Source organism: Heterocephalus glaber, unplaced genomic scaffold, assembly GCF_053883595.1.
Source record: "Heterocephalus glaber isolate CG9 unplaced genomic scaffold, H.glaber_assembly_v1.0 deba00001745, whole genome shotgun sequence".
NCBI classification, from domain to species: Eukaryota; Metazoa; Chordata; class Mammalia; order Rodentia; family Bathyergidae; genus Heterocephalus; species Heterocephalus glaber.
The window spans coordinates 1,024,273-1,044,400 of NW_028258451.1; the positions used below are offsets into that span (position 1 = coordinate 1,024,273).

At 48.4% G+C, this 20,128-nt stretch overlaps 1 protein-coding gene across 5 annotated transcripts; it reads left to right on the top strand.

Annotated features, from left to right (window-relative positions):
• The first annotated feature begins 5,044 nt into the window (after positions 1-5,044).
• Znf331 (zinc finger protein 331) lies at positions 5,045-15,061 on the top strand. 5 transcript variants are annotated; one of them, XM_087201013.1, is made up of 6 exons: positions 5,045-5,437; positions 7,887-8,035; positions 8,226-8,277; positions 9,697-9,780; positions 9,878-10,004; positions 12,085-15,061. In XM_087201013.1, the coding sequence occupies exons 3-6, from the start codon at positions 8,269-8,271 to the stop codon at positions 13,332-13,334; spliced, it is 1,470 nt and encodes a 489-aa protein (XP_087057139.1). In that variant the 5' UTR covers positions 5,045-5,437; positions 7,887-8,035; positions 8,226-8,268; the 3' UTR covers positions 13,335-15,061. The 5 variants fall into 5 exon arrangements, with proteins under 5 accessions (XP_087057139.1, XP_087057140.1, XP_087057141.1 ...); XM_087201014.1 differs by having other exon boundaries at positions 5,045-5,383; XM_087201015.1 differs by having other exon boundaries at positions 5,045-5,365.
• Positions 15,062-20,128: the final 5,067 nt, after the last annotated feature.

Below are 20,128 nucleotides of genomic sequence, written 5' to 3' on the forward strand. Positions count from 1 at the left end.
GTCCCAGCCTGGACCTTGGCTGGCCGCCCGCGGGCCTGCACTGCGCCCCCCACAGGCCTCTGCGCGGACGGCCCTGCCGCACGCTGGGACTCGGGCGTCTCCGCGGACACCGTCACCTGTGAGCGCTCCTTCTCCCAGGAGTCCGGCCAGGGTGCACGGGCGGTTGTGGGGTGACGGCGCAGCGCCAGCCGCCCATGTGTGCCCCGCGTTGTGGGGTCCAGCCCGGTGCCCACGGGAGAGGGCGGCGCCGCCCTGGACAGTGCAGGCCCTGCACGCTCGGCCCCTAACTGGAGCAGGTGCGCGGCTTGACCCGGGCGATGGGCTGGGGCTGGCGCTGTCTCCACCCCGCCCAGGAGACCCACCCGCGTGGGCTCTGCCGGTTGTGTGCCCGCCAGCTCCGGGCTGAGGAGTGTAACTCACGCTTCTCCTGCGTGCCAGGGCTGGGGCGCGACTCCGGCAGGAGCCTCAGCGGGAGTGACAGGACCTGCAGCTCTGTGTTTGAGGCCGGCGCGGGGCGCATTGGTGCCCCGGGTCTAGGAAGCACAGGTGGCTGCGTAGCCGGTATTTCTGCCCTCCCTGCTGCGTTCTCCACCTTCACCTTCCAACCCATGGTTCCTGCCTGGGAGCAGCGGCCCCACAAAGCATGGAAGCTGCGACTCGTAAAAACAGCCAGGGAAAGGACGCAAGGTGGCGGCAGTCTTCACCCAAACTGCTCTCCGTGCAGGCTTCCCAAGGGGAAGGAGAAAGCCTCAGGGTGGGTGCCCTTCTGAGGGGAGAGGTGGCTAACTCGGTGTGTGGGGAAGGGGGCTCTACACCCTCCAGAGTCCCAGTTAATGAGGGCTAGTTCTCAGGAATCCCTGAGACTCCGGCTGCAGTGCTGTCTGATTATATGTGCTGGGGGCAGGTGTGCCAGGGAGTGTGTTTCGAAACTACTGCGCCCTGATAGAGCCCCAGTGTCTCAGTCCCACCTGTCCTCTTCCCCCAGGCCAGCTGTCCTCCCAGGAAAGCAGCTCGAGGAGGCAGAATTGCCCGTTAACACTGAGTTCAGGTGATCAGCCTTTTGTTCATTGAACTCCATGTTTGTACAGCCTGCAGCTGTGTGCATATTTGCCTGACCCCAAATGTGCTCTGAGCAGCTCGTCCCCGACTCCTCACCAGGGTATGACAGGGCCGTGCAGGTCTGTCCCTCTGTGTGCCCACTCACCAGCCCTTTCCTGTGAGCTCTGCTTTTCTAAGAATCTGAGGGTACCCAAAAAAAGACCCTGGAGGTGATGCTGGTGCTTTATCTTATAGTCTGTTTTGGTAAGGGGGGGATTCATTTTGCGATAGAATCACATCTTTCCCAGAAGTCTGATTTTCAGAGCACAGCAAAAAGGGAGTTTGATTGTTTTGGTCAGTAAATGACGATGTTAGCTTCGTGAGGCATTTTGTTTTACTTCCTGTTTTCTGGCTTTGTTTTTGGTTTTTGCAGTACTGAGACTTGAACCCAGGGAGCCCTGAACTACCCCCCACCAACGCCCTACTGTTTTTAATTTTTCACTTGTAGACAAGGTCTTTCTAAATGGCCCGGGCTGTCCTCCAACTTGTGATCCCCCTGTCTCAGCCTCTGGATGAGCTGGGACTATAGGCAGGTACCACACCTGCTTTGGTGAGCCTCACTGGGGAGGCTAAGGCAGGAGGATCGCTGAGAGTTTGAGGCCACCGGGGCTACATAGTCCAAGGCCAGCCTGAACTACACACAGTGAGATCTTGGTTCAAACAACAACAAAACAAAAGACCACCAATGTATAAACTCAGCTCCTGGAAGTCGGTCTCACTGGGCCAAACCAAGGCCAAACCAGTTGGAGGCCACACTGTGGTTTGGAGAAGCCCAGGAGCTGCCGGGGTCCCTGCCTTCCTGGCTTCAGGGCGAGCGGGTCCTTCTCCTGCTGGCTGGCTTGTCACCTCGTCCCTGTCTTCTGTGAACTCCCTGTGTCACGTACACAGGCCTGCAGGGCCGTTCTGGATGTTTTCTCAGCCCCACAGTGTCCAGCTGGCAAATGGGGCCCATCCACAGCCCCGGGCCCTGGGCCTTGGCTGTGGGATGCAGCACGTCCCCACCGCCCAGGATGCAGGTCTGGGTGTCCCGGAGTCAGCCCCTCCTGCCGAGGCTCTTCCACCAGTTTCCTTAGTGACCACTGAGTACTGCCTCCCCCACTTGTCATTTTTCCTTATTAAGCCCTTTTCATTGCGATTCCATTGTTATGTTATTTATAATGGGATGCTGGCAGGCCAGCAGCAAAAAAAAAAAAAAATCACTTCCCTAAAGAGCTCACAAAGAATGTCAAAATTACCCCTAATTACACCATCCGCAGGTAATTACTGCTAATGCTTTCGTGTGCTTCTAACCCCCCACTTCCTGCCTGAGTGTGTGTGTCCTTTCTAGCTCTGAACCCTCACTGATGGTGCAAATGAGGTGGGCTGTCCAAACCACAGACCGAGAGAGCCTGCCCAGCTGCGGGTCACGTTATACCTGCACGTGTGGGGGTAGGGCAGCTTTGTCTTCTTTTGAAAAGCCCCTCACATATTAGAGGATTAGAGCTGCTTTGTTTGAAACTAAGCCCATGGTCACGTAAAAAGCACAGCCTTTCAGAGTTAGATTTCCTGTAATTGTGATGTTTGTTTCATAGAGCATGATGATAATCACGAATGCCTGGTACCTTAAAAACATTTACCATGCAAGTAACAACCGGAAGCCAGATAAAAAGTAAGACAAAAACAATAAGACAGCAGTCATTTCAAATGCTCACATAATTTGCTATTGGTACATGTTCACGGTGCTTGATGATTATTTACTGTGGGTATCTGTACATGGACAGAACACATCTTAATCTTTATCTCCTTCCCATTTGCAAAAACTCTTGTCTCCCTCTTTTCCATTATGGCTTGTATTTTGCTCTTGAACTCATTTCTACTTCAGGTTCCCACGCCGCACATAGGCTGTGTGAGTGCTCTCCGCGTGTGGCCCAGTCTCTCTGTGCTCCCATTTTGGCATCTGCTCAGCTCAGTGTTCGAGCCTGATTCCTAATACACAGTCACATCCCCGGCCCCTTTGCCTGTGCATCAGGAACATTCCTTCCATGTGTGTCCCAGAGCCATTTTTGCCAATTTTGTTAATTTCAAGGATCTTCACTCCTAACATCGGGCTCTGAGAGTAGTTTTTAGCTAGCATTCATGATATTGGCAGCTGGTTTAGGAAGCACATATTTTCTATAGGAAAGAAAAGGAAGGAGCACGCTTGATTTTTGTTTATAAACATAGGTTAAGGGATATGTAACGTTATTTTCATCCTTAACAGCTAATTTGTATTGACTAACACATTGTTTTAGGTATATTATATAAATAGCTGAGACAGTTGTCTCAGTAACCTTGTATGGTCATTGTAGTATCTTCATTGTAATTTTACTAGGAGGAAACAAACAGCAGGATTAGAAACCTTCAGAGTTGGGACAGGGATTTAGCTCAGTGGTGGTAGCACCTGACTCACAAGAACAAGGTCCTGAGTTCAATCCCCAGTACCAAAAAAACACCTTCAGAGCTCAGAAATACATACATCTTAAAAGTCACAGCCCTATGTTCTGTATTTCACCGAGACATCCCTGCCTACCCACACTATACATAATTTTGTTTTTCAGCACTGAGAATTGAACCCAGGGCCTTCACATTGAACCCAACCCCGATACTCTCCCCTTTTCTTTCCTCATGGGCTTGACTTTTTCATCCTCCTGCCTCAGCCTGTGAGAATGTGGCTGACAGGTATACACCACTACACCCAGCTCTAAAATTCACCTTCTTCGCTTGGTAATTCATTATAAACTCCTTCCCAATTAATGTGCCTCTGAGTAAATGTGTTATATGCCATTACAAACCATACCGTGATTTATTTATTCCATTCCTTACCATCAGATTTTTGTTTTATTTTGTTTTGTTTTTTGAGATAGTCTGACTGTAGTTCAGGCTGGCCTTTAACTCACTATGGAGCCCACGGTGACTTTCCACTGCTGGCAGTCCTGCTGCCTCTGCCTTCTGGATCCTGGGATTACAGGTATATGCCACCACAGCCGGCATTATTTCAGTTTTAATATTTTCCCTGGGAAATCTCAATAACATCGGTGAATTATGAAAATGTTACTCCTGGTTATGATACTGTACTATAATACAATAAATAACCAGTTGGCACGAACTGTGAAACACCGGAACTCTCAAATGATTCCTCGCTGCTTGCGACTCTGCAATTCTCTTAATTTAAAGACACCCCTGCCGGCTACAGTGACAAGATGAACCTGGGCATTTTACGGAGACCCTGTGTCACTGAAGTGGCATCGCGTGGCCCTGGGCTCAAGGCCAGTACAGGTAGGGGTGTGGGGTGCTGCTGGCAGGAAACAAAAGTTAGCAAATTAACCCCAATTAATATTTTCTGAAATCTTTCTACACGTTCAAGACTAAACGTTTTTACAAAGGAGAAGCATTCTCTGAGAGTCAGTCTGCTAATAAACGCCTGTCGTCGGTGCACGCTTAGCTGGCTGCCGGGGAGGGCGTCGGGTCCCTCCCCGTGGCGGTGGAGGTGAGCGCAGGGCAGCAAGTGCGCTTGCAGGTCCCTGTGGAGTGCAGGACTTACAGCTGTGTCCCCGCACTGTATTCTCGGGAGCCCCCGGCTGTGCGATCGAGTTTTGGGGGCCCCGAGGTGCACCGCCACCCTCTCTGTGCCCCACTGCCTGGACAAGTGCACGCCTTGCTCGTGGTTGGCGCCTCCGCTCGCGGGGCCGCGCACTGGCCGCGAACCGCACCTCCCAGGGGCCCCTGTGTGGCCTTCGCGTGCTGCATGCCGGGACAGGGGTCCTTGGGCTCGGTTTCCATGGAAACTGTCGCCACTGGAGCCCAGCTGGGACCCAGCGCAGGATGTAAGGGTATCAACGTCATCTACGGCCGAGAGAAATTCGGGTGTGCGCGCTCCGTGAGTGCGCGCGCGCACATACGTCCATTATGCGTGCGCATGCGCGCTGGGACTATTGCCTGGGACTGCTCTTTGGGACAGAGATGTGCGCGTGCGCCTTGCGCCTTGTCCCAGGCAGGGGTGATCAGAGCGCGCGTGTGATACTGATGCGTGGGAGAGTGTAGAGAAGTGTGTAGCACTGACGTGCCAAGCTAGGTCCTCATAACGGTGACGCACATTTGCAAGCAGCATCAGTGGGACTCAGGCGAGCAGCGAGCATTGGGCTGTTGCACCCAGCCGTTCGCAGAGCCGTGCCTAAGATCCCTGCGGGGGCCAAGGGGCGCCACAGGTTGCGAAGAGCACGGATGACGCTTGGCTCCCCGTGAGCCACAGGTGTGCGAGCATCCTCAGGTGCTGCGGCCGGCCGGCCCTGGAACGCGCGTGGCCCCGGGGTGGCGCTGACAGGTGGGATGACCGGGGCTGACCTGCTGGGCAGCGTCCTCTGGCGGGGCGCTGACGGCGTGACCGGGATGAGGAGTCCGGGACGGTGTGTAGCGTTGTGAGGCTGAGGCTGTGGCTGGCTTGGATTTGTTGGGGGGTTTTGGTTTTTTGGTTTTGGGGGGGGGGGGGTTGGTCCATTTTAGATGTACATAGTGATCACAATCATCATAGGGAATTGGTACCTGTTAGTGATATATCTTGCTTCTCTTTTCCCATTCCCCTCCCCTCCTTCCAATCTCTCTTCCTCTCCTTATTTACAAAAGCTTTGTTTCCATTTTTTTCCGTCTTTTTTTTTTTTTGGTCCCTTCTTTCCTATCTCTCTCTACCCTCCCTTGTTCTCCTTCTCATTTGCACATTTTCTTCCCATTTCCCAATATCTGTTATACATTTTGATCCTTATTTACACTATGAGTTTCTCACAGCGGAGAAACAATGCGGTATATACATATCTATGTCCAGTTTGTCTCACTTAAGAATATGGTCTCAAAGTGCATCCATTTAGCTATAAATGTATCAAGTCTATCCTTTGTGGCAGAGTAGCACTCCATTGTATTTAAAAAAAACAACTACAGGGCCAGGGATTTAGCTCAGTGGCACCCCACCTGCCTCGCAAGCTCAAGGTCCTGAGTTCGATCCCCAGTACCAAAAAAATAAAAAATAAAGAAAAGAACATTGGGGCCGGGGATTTAGCTCAGTGGTTTCGCTGCCTGCTGCGCAAGCACAAGGACCCAGTTTGATCCCTGGTACCAAAAAAAAAAAAAAAACACTACATCTTCTTTATCCTTTTGTCAGTTGATGGGCAATTGGGCTGTTTCCAAGATTTAGCTATTACAAATTGTACTGCTATAAACATGGGTTTGCATATATTGCTGTGGCATGATGCTTTTAATTCTTTCGGGAAGATACCAAGGGGAATAGCTGGATCAAATGGAACCTCTCATTTTAGTTTTTTTGAGGAATCTCCACCCTGATTTACACAGTGGTTGTACCAGTCTACACTCCCACCAGCAGTGGAGAAGGGTTTCTTTTTCCTCACAGCCCCTCCAGCATTTGCGGCTGGTTGATTCCTTGATAGCAGCTATTCTTTTTGGAGTGAGACGGAATCTCAGCATTGTTTTCATTTGCATCACTTAAATAACCAGTGATTTTGAACATTTTTTCATATATTTATTTGCCATTTGTACCTCCTCATCTGAGAAGTGTCTGTTCATTTCAGATGCCTATTTTTGGATTGGATTTTTTTTTTTCCTTGAGGCGGGGTCTCTCTTTGTAGTTCAAGCTGGCTCTGAACTCACTGTGTAGCCCAGGCTAGCCTCGGGCTTACGGCTATCGTCCTGCCTCTGGCTCTGGAGAGCTGGGATTATAGGCCTGTGCCACCACGCTGGGCTGGATTGGATCTTTACATTTGGGGGGTATGATTTTTTTTTTACTTCTTTTTATATTTTATATATTAGTCCTTTGAGGATCAGCTCACAAAATTTTTTTCCTACACTAGGTTGTCTCTTCACTGTGATGGTGGCTTCTTTTGCTATGCAAAAGCTTTTTAATAAGATGAGGTCCCAGTTGATTCTTTGTGATAGTTCCTGTGTGATTGAGGATTTGTTCATAAAGTGTTAGCCTACATCTATGGCCTCAAGAGTTCTACCTATTCTGTCTTCCAGCAGATTTCGTGTTTGTTTTAATATTTGGCTCTTTTTTACATTTCGTTTTCAGTTTAGTGCATGGTGAGTGATACGGGTTTAGTTTTAATCTGCAGCATGTGGAAAGCAAAGGAGTCTACAAGCCTTGCTTTGTAAAAGGTACCCAAGAGCCAGGGATGTAGCTCAGTGTGAAGAGGTGTCTAGTACACATGAGCCCTGAGCTCAATCCCCAGCACCACAATAAATAAATAAGTAAATGGATGGGTGGATGATGGATGCGTGAATGGGTGGGTGGGTGGATGATGGATGGATGGATGGATAATGGATGTGCAGTTTTCTTGATCGTCCATCATCACAGCTGACTCAGATGTCACTGCATGCTTTAGGTTATGTGATTTACACTTGACACAATCAGGCATAACAGTCTGTGTATCCCAGTGTGGCCACTGAGCAAGCACACACTGTAAGGTTAGCAGCAGTCACTCAGGGTTTCACACTGGGTGTCCTTAAGGGGCTCATCACCCAGACGTGATAGACTGATTGCTTGAGTGTTGATGCGGTTAATCTCATCTCCAGGTCAGCTAATACTATGAGTCCTCCTCGGAGTCACTGGGCTGGTTTTCCAGTGTGGATAGCCCACACCTGAAACAGAAAAAAGTCTTCCTGTGTGGAATGACACAGTCACCTTTCAGGATCATGGGACAGGGCCTGGACCTTTTTGGATAGGGCCAGATTCTTCACCACCTCCCAACCTTCTCCGACTCACCCCACAGGAGCTGGCCAGTCTTGCTGCTGGTGTTGGAATCTGTCTTCAACATAGAAATTGGTGAATAAAGGAAGGCACCTCTGCTCTGCTGTGTACAGCCAGCCCCCGGCGTTCTAGAAGAGCGTGGTTCTGTCCAGAATCCACAGTTCTTCCCAGGTGGATCTCTTATGGGGGGATCTCTGTGCGTGCGTGTGTGCATGTGTGTGTGTGTGTGTGTGTGTGTGTTGGCAAGCCAGGATAGAGGAGTGAAGTCACCCCAAGTCATTCAGGGGCCCACGGTGCGGCTGATCCAATGTCTCTCTTCCCACCTTTCCCACTCTGACCTCTCGGGTTTTGTCTCCTGCAGAGGAAACGCCAGGATAACAGACCCAGTCCTGAGAGTTGAAACCATGGCCCACGTAAGTACATGTCTCGTTCCTTCTTGAAATGGGATGGGCTTGTGGTGCCACTGTGAGTTCTCCAAAGCCGCCCACCTCTGGGGCCCCGACTTGTTACTTGTCCCAGGTCTCACTGTGCAGGGAGTGATGACCCTGAGACCCGCATCTGCCCCACAGCCGAGTAGATTATTCCGTCTCCTCTGAATGCTCAGGTTTTGTCCAGAGCAGTGATGGAGCGGTATCAGGGGAAATACCAAGTGAGTCGGGCCTGTGATGTGATGGGCTAGATGCCTCGGTCCTATGTGACCAGAGAAGATAGGCTGTCAGCTGCTTCTCTTTTCTGGTAGCTAAGAGGGAAGGATGTAGGTAAGAGGGGGTGTTCACATCTGTCTTCCTGTGTGTGGCTTTTAGAATTGGACAAAGTCAAGCCGGGCATGGTGGCGCATACCTGTAATCCCAGCACTCAGCAGGCTGAGGCAGGAGGATCACCATGAGTTCAAGGCCAGCCTCAGCTACATAGCAGGACCCTGTCTCAAGAAAACCAAAAGCTGGGGCCGGAGATTTAGCTCAGTGGTTCCACCAGCTGCCTCGAAAGCACAAGGTCCCGAGTTCTATCCCTGGTACCAAAAAAAATAATAAGAAGGGCTGAGGATTTAGCTCAGTGGTTCCGCTGCCTGCCTTGCAAGTGCCAAGACCCAAGTTTGATCCCTGGTACCAAAAAATAATAAGAAGAAGAAAACCAAAAGCAATTAAGATAAAAAAAATTTTAAATTGTCACTGAAGCAACCTGCCAGACCTCCGTAAGATTGTGAATCATTAGCATCCTCTCTCCATCAGGAACGAGGCAGGGAAGGGTGGAGAATGGGGACAGCAGAAGCATCACACAGTGCAGGGCGTATGGGGGCCCTGGTGGCCCCAGAATAGGTGACACCTCAGCTTTCTACCCAGGCTCTGTGTGGCCCTGTTGTACACTGAAGTCTGACTCAGCTGTCAGTGGGATGCCATTTTATTTTAATGCTTTACAAAGGAAGCCTAAGCTAGGTGTGGTCACGTTGCTTTTACAGTGGTGCCTCGGTTCTCGAACTTAATTCCTCCTATAACTCCGGGGATGATGGTTGCGGTTGAGTTGGTCACATGACACAGAGTTCACCGATGGAAGCAAAATCTTCTATTTGCGAACCAAATTGTTCACAAATAGAAGCATTCATGAACCGAAGCACCACTGAATCTCAGCTACTCTGGAAGCTGAGGCAGGAGGACTGGAAGTTCAAGGCCAGCTTGAGCAACATAGTGAGACCCTGTCTCAAAAATTGAAAGAGAAAGGAAGCCTGCTTAAAGAGTTATCTAGCATGATGATGAACTTGAAGCTTGGAAACATGCAAACCATGTCTTCTAAAATAAAACGTTACAAAAACCTCAGGACTTTTCTTCCCTGTAAAGGTGGGGGAGTACTACAGGAAACTCTGCCAGCAGACTCTGCGCTACATCCGGGCATTTCTGAACCACCGGGAGCCCGGAGCGCAGGTCGGTGTGCGGGCGGGCGCTGGGGCGGCAGCGTGGAGACGCCCGGGCTGGGCCGACGCTGCTGTGTCTCACCGGGAACCTGTGGGTTGTGTTCTAGGGCGTGCTGTCGTTCGCGGACGTGGCCCTGGTCTTCTCCCAGGAGGAGTGGGCGAGCCTGACCCCCGTCCAGAGGGACCTGTACTGGGACGTGATGCTGGAGAACTACAACAACCTGGTGTCCCTGGGTGAGCTGTCAGGGCCTGAAGCCCTTCCCAAGCCCAGCGAGGTCCCTGAAAGCCGGCATCCCTCCCCAGGCGCCCGTGGCCTCCCTGCCTCCGGGCTTCCGTGCAGTTCTGTCCTCCTCAAGGCCTCTGCGAATCGCACACTCGTCCCCCCGACCACGCTTGGCGCCTCTGTGATGTTTGTATTCAGGTTGCAGTTGACGCGCTCCGCGACCGTGGGAACCCCGCTTTTGTAGAAACCATCTCGGTGCAGGGCCCTGGTTTGCTCAAGTGACAGAGTGGACTGGACGGACAAAATTCCCCAGAGGGCAAAGCGAGCAGATGGTTTCACTGAGGCTGAGGAGTCTGTGAGCTTTGTGTTAAACACTGAGTGGCAGCACTTTCACTATCTCGGGAACTTTGGTGTGAGTGGGTAAGGTGGGGCCACTCTGCCTGTCTGGAGGACTCTGCAGCAGCTTCTCTGTATTTATCTTCCCGGGGCCCCGCTGCCTGCCCGGGCTCTGCTGATGCCTCAGCGCCCACGGAGGCCCGTGCCTGCGCCTTCCCCTGGGGGCCTCCCGCACCTTCGCCGTGGGTCTGGGCCGGGCCAGCTCCTCACTGAAGTCCTGCACAGTCTTTCTGATTTCAGTCTTGTACAGTCTTTTCAGTCTTGATTATTGTTTTCGTGGCTTTTGCATATGGGTCTTGCCCCATAGGCAGATTTTAATTACATCACTGATACCCATAGCACAAACATCAGCTCCAGATTTTCCTATTTTTTTGTGGCTCTGGGAAATCGGCCCGCCTCCTCACACACAGTAGGCGGGTGCTCCACCCCCAGCTCCACCCCAGTCCTAGCCCTTGATTTTTAATTGTACATAACAAATGCACACGTGTATAGGATATGGTGCGATTGAATTTTAGTAGTTATGACTGCATTTCTCGTGCAGTGTTGGTACATGCACCTAACACACCTTAATTCTTCTTCCACTCCCTTCCCATTTTGTGCTGTCCTTTCCATTGGCAAAAGATCTATCTCCATGTTTCCTGTTACCTTCCATTTTGCTCTTTAATTCTACTTTGCACTTCTCGTGTGAGACGCCATGCAGTGTGAGGGATATTTTGATACACGTGACAGTGACAGTCGGCTGGGGTGGCAGCGGTTCTCTCTCTCCAACACTCATCCCTCCTGTGGTCAGATCATTCGAATCCTCCCTTCCATTTTGAAGCATACAATAAATTCCTAACTGTGGCCTCCCTGCTGTGCTGTGGACACTGGAACTTATGCCTGGCCTCTAATTTTGTATTAACAACCTCTCCCTGCCTCTGTCCTGACCTCCCCAGCTTCTGGTAACCACTATTCCACCCTCCGCTCCTTTTCTTGATTTGTTTTGTTCTGAGACAAGGTCTCACTGTGTAGCCCAGGCTGCCCTTGAACCACAGCGAGCCTCCTGCCTCAGCCTCCCAAGTGCGGGGATTACACCACAGCCAGAATACCTTCTACTTCTGTGATCAACCTCTTTAACTTACAAATAAGAGAGAAGAAGGGGACATTTGTCTTTCCATGCCTGGCTTATTTCACTTAACAATGTCCTCCAAACTCATCCATGCTGCCGCAAATGTGAAGGTTTTATTATTTCATGGGTGACTACAAATATTAGTTTTAGACCCAAGTATCAGCTGCATTTTCTTGCTTTTCACAGTGATTCCGTATTTGATTTTCTTGAGTCTTCCAGGTCTGCCACCACACCATCTACCAAGTATACCTGTTTTCATCTCATCTCTGAGATTTGCCCCTAATCTCTTTCTTTCTTTTTTTTTTTTTTTTTTTTTTTTTTGGTACCGGCGATTGAACTCAGGACCTTGTGCTTGCAATTTCTTTTACTTTACTGCTCAGAGACAGCAGGCGCGCCTTCCCTCTCCATGTCAGCAGCATGGCTCCAGGGTGGCCCTGGCCCTTGTGGTACCAGCAGTAGCATCCATGCTTGAACAGGGGCCCTTGGTGACTCCACTAGTTCTACTAGAGAAGTTTGGGTGCAGTTAGGTTTTCATTTTCCTTTAAAGGAGAAAAACATGTTTTATTTTGTTTTGTTTTGAATTCCAGATTTGGAGCCATCATATGCAGCTAAGAGTTTAGCTATACAAAAGAGCTTTTATAAAATTAATCTTCACAGAAGGAATGCGCACCGGAGAAGCCAATCCTGTCCCGCTAACAGAATGTGTGGAGGTGAGTCTGAAAGATCCCAAGGCCCTGGAGGGAGGAATCTCGGCCGAGAGGGGAACTCCAGCCAGGCGGCAGCTAAGTCCCGCTGGGAGGGTCGCCCAGCCTCTCGGCCGCACAGGGAGAACGCCTACGAGTGCACCGACTGCGGGAAGGGCTTCAGCCGCAGCTACCAGTTGAGCCAGCACCAGAAGATCCACACGGGCGAGAAGCCCTACGAGTGCAAGGACTGTAAGAAGGCCTTCCGCTGGGGGAACCAGCTCACTCAGCACCAGAAGATCCACACGGGCGAGAAGCCCTACGAGTGCAAGGACTGCGGCAAGGCCTTCCGCTGGGGCTCCAGCCTGGTCATCCACAGGAGGATCCACACAGGCGAGAAGCCCTACGAGTGCAAGGACTGCGGCAAGGCCTTCAGGCGGGGCGACGAGCTCACTCAGCACCTGCGCTTTCATACCGGCGAGAAAGACTACGAGTGCAAGGACTGCGGCAAGACCTTCAGCCGCCTCTACAAGCTCATCCAGCACAAGAGGATCCACAGCGGCGAGAAGCCCTACGAGTGCAAGGACTGCGGGAAGGCCTTCATCTGCGGCTCCAGCCTCATCCAGCACAAGAGGGTCCACACCGGGGAGAAGCCCTTCGAGTGCCAGGAGTGCGGGAAGTCCTTCACCCGCGTCAACTACCTCACTCAGCACCAGAAGATCCACACGGGCGAGAAGCCGCACGAGTGCAAGGAGTGCGGGAAGGCCTTCCGCTGGGCCTCCAGCCTCGTGAAGCACGAGCGCATCCACACCGGGGAGAAGCCGTACAGGTGTGCCGAGTGCGGCAAGGGCTTCAACTGCGGCTACCACCTCACCCAGCACGAGCGCATCCACACCGGCGAGACCCCGTTCAAGTGCAAGGAGTGTGGGAAGGCCTTCATTTACGGCTCGAGCCTGGTGAAGCACGAGAGGATCCACACCGGGGAGAAGCCGCACGAGTGCACCGACTGCGGGAAGGCCTTCAGCCACGGCCACCAACTCACGCAGCACCAGAAGACCCACACGGCGAAGCCTCACGTGTGCAAGGAGTGCGGGAAGGTGTGCAAGCACTCAAGCCACCTGAAGGGACATCTGCGGGTGCATAAGAATTTGTAAGTCGGAGGAAAGAGTGTGCCAAAGCGTCCATCCTCCATTCCTTCCTTGGTTCCCCACCAGGAGGAAGTCATGATTTAATTTCACACGAGAAAGCCTCCCCTGGTCCTCCTTACGCTTACAGACCACAGCAGTAACACGACAGGCAAACTTGCAGTGGAGAGGTCACTTTGCTTTATGATCACAACACGTCCATGCTCACACTTTTACCAGATAGGTTGGTTGAGTGAATCATAGCAGCCTACCAGTACCATTCCATCTTTGTCACATTTCAGGTTCATTCTAGGGAACAACCCAGCTAAATAATTCGAGGGGAAGCCTTTAATCATGGCGCATACCCCACTGAGTATCAGCAGCATCCCACCCCTTTACTCCCTGTGAGACAATGCCAGCACACTACCCGTTACCCCTGTGCATCACAGATGCACCTCAACATACAGTAGGGTTACATCCCGATAAACCCATCCTATGTTGGAAATACCATTCAAAAATGCGCTTAATACACCTGACCAAACATTGGCACCTAGCCCAGCATACCCTAAATGTGCCCAAAATACTCCCATTATCCTGACCTGGGCAAAATTGTGTAAAAGCCTATTCAGTGATCAAGTGCTGGATGTCTCATGTAATTTATTGAATATTGTACTGAAAGTGAAAATCAGTGGCTATGTGGTTACGCTTTCGCACCATCGTAAGTTCAGAAGTCAGTGGTTGTGTGGGTTCGCTTTCGCACCATCCTACAGTTCAGAACTCAGTGGCTGTAGGGTTCTATTCGCAGCATCATAAAGTTCAAAGCTCAGCGGCTGTAGGGTTATATTCGCAGCATCATAAAGTTCAAAACTCAGTGGTTGTGTGGGTCTGCTCGTGCACCATCCTAAAGTTGAAAAATTGTAAGTTGAAACATCTGTAACTTGAGACCATCTGTGTCTGTATAATGTTCGTTATGTGCACTGTCTGTTCTTTATGATAATCAAATCTACCTATGACTGCTATTGTGGACATTAAACGTGTGTACATGGAAACTCCTTGACAGTGGACCTGGAGTACTGTTGTCAGCTCAGTAAAGAGCACCTACTGTTGTTCTTGTGACCGTCACCAGCTATTACCAGACTACCTGGGAGTGCAGTGAGTAGAAGAACATCAGACTTCCCGGGGAAAGCACAGATTACTGTCACTGTCTTCAGTTTGTCAATCATGACTTACTGCACAAAAGATACTGAACACAAACGGTTACGTTAGACTTCATCCAAAGCACAAAGCACACTGATGAAATGATGCTACTAAGATAAGCAGAAGGCAAGAAGTAGACCGGAAGAGAGGAGCTCTCCATGCCCAGATAACGAAGGACCCCTGAAGAAAGTACAAGGAATCCCTCAAGTTACGAGGCAGCTGGAAAGATAGATGGCAGGAGATGAAGCACTTTGCCAGAGATCGCCAGGTGGCCAGTGAGCAAGTGAAGTGTGTTCAACACCATTCCTCATCAAAGTAAGACACAATGGGATGTCACTAGACAGCCACCAGAATGGCAAAAATTAAGATCATAACTATATGTCATGTGTCTCACCACAAAAAAAAATCAAGGGAAGGGATGGATGTTGGTTTGATCTAGTCATTCCACATTGTACACATGGATAAAATATCATGTTGTATTCCATTAATGTAATATAAAAAGTAAATAAATGTAATACAATTATTTGTCAATTGAAAGTATTAATAAATTTTTGAAATCACATTGGAGCTGGAGTCAGATTTTTAACATGGCCTCTTTAGGAAGGAACTGGGCAGTGAACATCCACAGCAAGGACAGCAAGAAGGGGCAGGACCACAGGTCCCAGCTGGGTGGGGAAGCCAGGGAACTGAGTGGGGAACCTCAGCCATCTGAAGATGGACCTAGAGTGAGGGTAGAGCCAGGCATGGTGATGCACACCTGTGACCCCACCTCTCGGGAGGCTGTAGCAGGAGGACCGCAAGTTCAAGTCCAGCCTGAGCAACGTAATGGGACCCTGTCTCAACATAAAACATACAAAGCCAGGCATGGTGGCTGCACACCTGTAATCCCACCTCTCGGGAGGCTGAGGCAGGAGGATCATCTTGAGTTCGAGGCCACCCTGGGCCACATAGTTCAAGGCCAGCCTGAACTGCACAGCAAGACCTTGTCTCAAAAAACAAAAAAATATTTTGGCTGGAGACATAGCTCAGTATGACGGCCTTGGGTTCAATCCCTAGTATCAAAAAAAAAAAAAAAAAAGGTAGAACTTTCATGGGAAAGCCTAGCACCTGGAGGAGGGATCTAAGATACTTCTGGGGAGGGCAGGAGCCCAGGGGACTGGGCTGGGGTGGGGAAGGAATAGCAGGAACCCAGAGCCATGAGCTGGAGACAAGAATGGCAGAGTCCAAGAGGTCGGCTTTGATAGCTAGAGAGTGCTCGTCAGGACAGCCTGGAGATACCAGGAAGATGCCAGAGCCTGTGGGAGACTCAGCCCCAGACACCGGGAATGGTGTGGCCTCAGACCTGGGGAGTCCATGAGGTTGGCAGTTCACAACGTAGGGCTGAAGTATGGCCTGCATTGCATTTGTCTCAGGCTTAGGGCCGCATCTCAGCTGAGGGCACTCAGGGCCCTGTGTTAGGCAGCCCTCGGTGTCTGGTTCAGGGTTTGGGCTCTCTAGGGAGTATTCCTCGGGTGAGTGACAGACTCAGGTTTCAAAGTGGGGTTTCTCCCTGGATGTGGCCTCAGACCCCTGACAACCATCCAATCCCCCCTTCTCCTGCAGACACTGAAGACCAAGAAAGAGTACAAAACAGTTCAATAAGGCATTTGGCAAGCTCACAGAAGATACAAGTAATAAGATATTGGGACAATTAAAATCATCAGTGAGTCTAGAGAAGACACTAATAAGAGCTAAACAAAATGATGCAAGACATGCATAACCAGCATAGAAAAGAATTAGGGTCCATAGTCCCGGGATTTAGCTCAGTGGTTCCGCTGCCTGCCACGCAAGCGCAAGGACCCGAGATCGATCCCCGGTACCTAAAAAAAAAGGCAATGTAGCTAAGTGACAAAAGATCTAATAGAATACACAATGTTGAGGAAGCAGTTAAGTACAAAGGAAAGACAGGGAATCAGCAACAGGAAAATAAGGCAATGACAATAAGTCAGTACCTATCATTAATAACTCACAATGTGAATGGTCTCAGTTTCCCCATTAAAGGACACAGACTGCACAATGGACCAAGAAACAAAATCCAATGGTAGGCCGGGCATGGGGACACATGCCTTTAATCCCAGCACTTCAGAGGCTGAGGAAGGAGGATCACTGAGTTCAAGGTCAGCCTAATCTACATAGTGAGTTTAAGGCCAGCCTGAGCTACACAGTGAAACCCTGTCTCAAAAAAAAAACAAAAACCCAATGGTATTCTGTATAAAAGAATCACATTTAACCCCAAAAGAAACTTGCAGACTAAAAATCAAACAATGGAAAACAATATTCCATATAGTTGCAATCAAAAAAAAAAAAAGCAGATGTAACTGTCATATTCAAATTCCAAGCCAAAACTGATCAAAAGAAACAAGGTCACTACATATTAGTTAAGGGAAGAACCTGACAGGAAGAAGTAACAATTATTAACATATATACACCAAGGGCCAGGGATTTAGCTCAGTGGTTTCAGCGCCTGCCTTGTAAGCACAAGGTCCCAAGTTCGACCCCCGGTACCAAAGAAAAAAACAAAAAAAATATATGTACCAAACAACAGTGCACCCAACTTCATAAAACAAGTACTACTGGACAAAAAAGATCACATAAACACAATTACAGTGGGGGACCTCAATACCCCACTAACAAATAGATCCACTACACCAAAAACTCAACAAAGAAATAGAGTTGAACAAAACCTTCAAACTAATGGACTTAATGGATATCTACAGAGTCCTCCACCCAACAACAGAATGCATTTTTATCAGCACATGGAACTTTCTCCAAAACAGATTATATCCCAGGCAATAAATCAGCCTTAAGCAAATGTAAAAAACTGAAATTATACCCTGTTTATTATAAGTCCATAGCTCGAAGTGTTAGAAAAGAAAACATAGAATTATACAAATGCATGAAAACTAAACAATACACTCTTAAGTAAACAATGGGGTACAGAAGAAATCAAGGAAGAAATAAGATACTTTCTAGAACTAAATGATAATGCCAGTACAACAAACTAAAACTTATGGGACACAATGAAAGCAATCTTGTGAGGGAAGTAACTGAGAATGCCCACAAAAACAGAGCACACCCAAATTAACCTAACAGTGCACCTCAAGGCCCTAGAAAAACAAGAATAATCCAAGGCCAAAGCTGGCATAGGGAAGGAAATTATAAAGATCGGAGCTCGGGGCCAGGGATTTACCTCAGTGGTTCCAGCACCTGCCTCACAAGCACAGGTCCCGAGTTCGATCTCCAGTACCAAAAAAGAAAATGAGACCAAAAGGCAATACAAAGAATTATTGAGTCTAAAAGTTGGTTTTTCAAAAAAAATAAAATGGACAAACCCTTAGCCAATCTAACCAAACAAAGGACAGAAAACACCCAAGTCCATGTAATTAGGAATGAAAAGGGTGCAATGGGTACGGATACTGCCAAAACAAGGCCATTAACGGCTACTTCACGAACCTGTACACGAATACACCGGAGAAATCAGAAGAAATGGATAGATTCCTAGATACATATGAATTACCAAAATTGAACCAAGAAAGTTTTAAAACCCTGAAGCCAATAACAGGCAGTGAAACTGAAGCAACAGTAAATAACCTTCCAACTAAGAAAAGCCCAGGTCTACACAGGTTCACTGCTGAATTCTACCAAAACTTCAGGGAAAATCTAACACCAGTATTCCTCAAGCCTTTTAATGAAATTGAAATGCAAAGAGTGGTTCTAAACTCATTTCTGGAAGCCAGCATCACGCTGATCCCAAAACCAAAGAACCAACTAAAAAACTACAGTGGACACTTGAATTACAAACTCAATTCATTCCTGAGGGCTGGTTGTAACTCAAGTTGGTCAGCTGAAGGTCAGGCTCCTCTACACAGCCTTCAGAGTGTCTCTCCTGTACACAGGCAGATCTGAGTGTCCTTAGAGACAGTGGCCCAGGATTTCCCAATTAACCCACACAGGGAAGGATGTTGTAATGTTCCTTCCAGAACTCTTTAAGGGTTAAATCTGTATCTGAAACCATCTGGTCATAACTCAAGACTTTGTTCATAAGTTAAAACTTAAATTCCAGTTATAACCCAAGTTGTTTGAATGTCAGGCAGGTCACTCTACAGGCTGGTCTCCTCAATGAATACAGATGCAAAACTCCTCAAGAAGATATTAGGAAATAGAACACAATATACCATCAAAAGGATTATACATCCTGATCAAGGAGGTTTCATCCCAGAGTCGCAAGGATGGATCAACGTGCACAAATCAGTAACTGTAATATACCACATAAACAGAAGCAAGGACAAAGTGCATGACCATAATAAAACAGGCAGAAAAGCCTTTTGACAAAATCCAACACCCCTTCACGATAAAAATCCTGAAGAAAATAGGTAAACAAGGACCATACCTGAACTTGATAAAAACTATAACAAACCGACAGCCAATATCTTATTAAATGGGGGAAACTGCAAGCTTTCCCTCTAAATCAAGAACAAGAGGGCCAGAGATGTAGCTCGGTGGTTCTGCTGCCTGCCTTGCAAGTGTAAGGACCCAAGTTCAACCCCCGGTACCAAAAAAAAAAAAGATCCAAAGAATTCTACCAAAAACCCCTTAAAATAACCAATTTCAGCAATGTAGCAGAATGCAAAATTAACACAGAAAAATGAATAGCATTCATGTATGGCAATAATGAACTCAATGGGAAAGAAAATACCATTCACAGTAGAATTAAATACCTAAGAATTAACGAAGGAACCAAAAGACCACTACAATGAAAACTCCAGTACTCTGAAAAAGAGATTGAAGAGGTCATCAGGAAATGGAAAGATGTCCCCTGCTCCTGGATAGGGAGAACCAACATCGTCAAAAGGCCTTACTCCCAATACTGATGTATAGATTTAACACAGTCACAAAATAGCAACAGCATTCCTCACAGATCTAGAGAAAAGAATCCTAAAATTCATATGGAACCAGAAGAGACCCAGAATAATAAAAGCAATCTTCAGCAATAAGAACAAAAGAGGAGAGAGACATCACAACACCTGACTTCAAATTATATTACAAAGTAAGGCTGGTTTTTGAAAACTGGCAAGTTACTGGCACAAAAACAGACATGTAGATCGATGGAGGGTACAGAAACATCCCCAGACACATCTGTTTGATCTTCATGAAAGGCTCAAGTAATGTATGTTAGAGGAACAATAGGCTATTCAACAAATGGCACTGGAGAATTGACTATCTACATGCAAAAAATGGAAGCTGGACCCATGTACTGCAATAAAATCAAAATGCATCAGAGATCTAAACATTAAAACAGAAACATTGAACCCACTATAAGATAGAAAAAGTAAAACAGTTGAAGTCCGTAGTACAGACAAGGACTTTCTGAACAGAACTCCAATTGCACAAGAAATAAAAGTGCAAATCAGCAGATGAGATTGTATCAAATTAAGCTTCTGCACAGCAAAGGAAACAAGTAGCAGAGTGAAGAGACAGCCTACAGAATGGGAAAAAATTTTCCCGCTATTTTTCAGAGGACTCGTATATAGTACAAACAACTCAAAAAAATTAAATCACCCTAAATAAAGACCCAATCAAGAGATTGA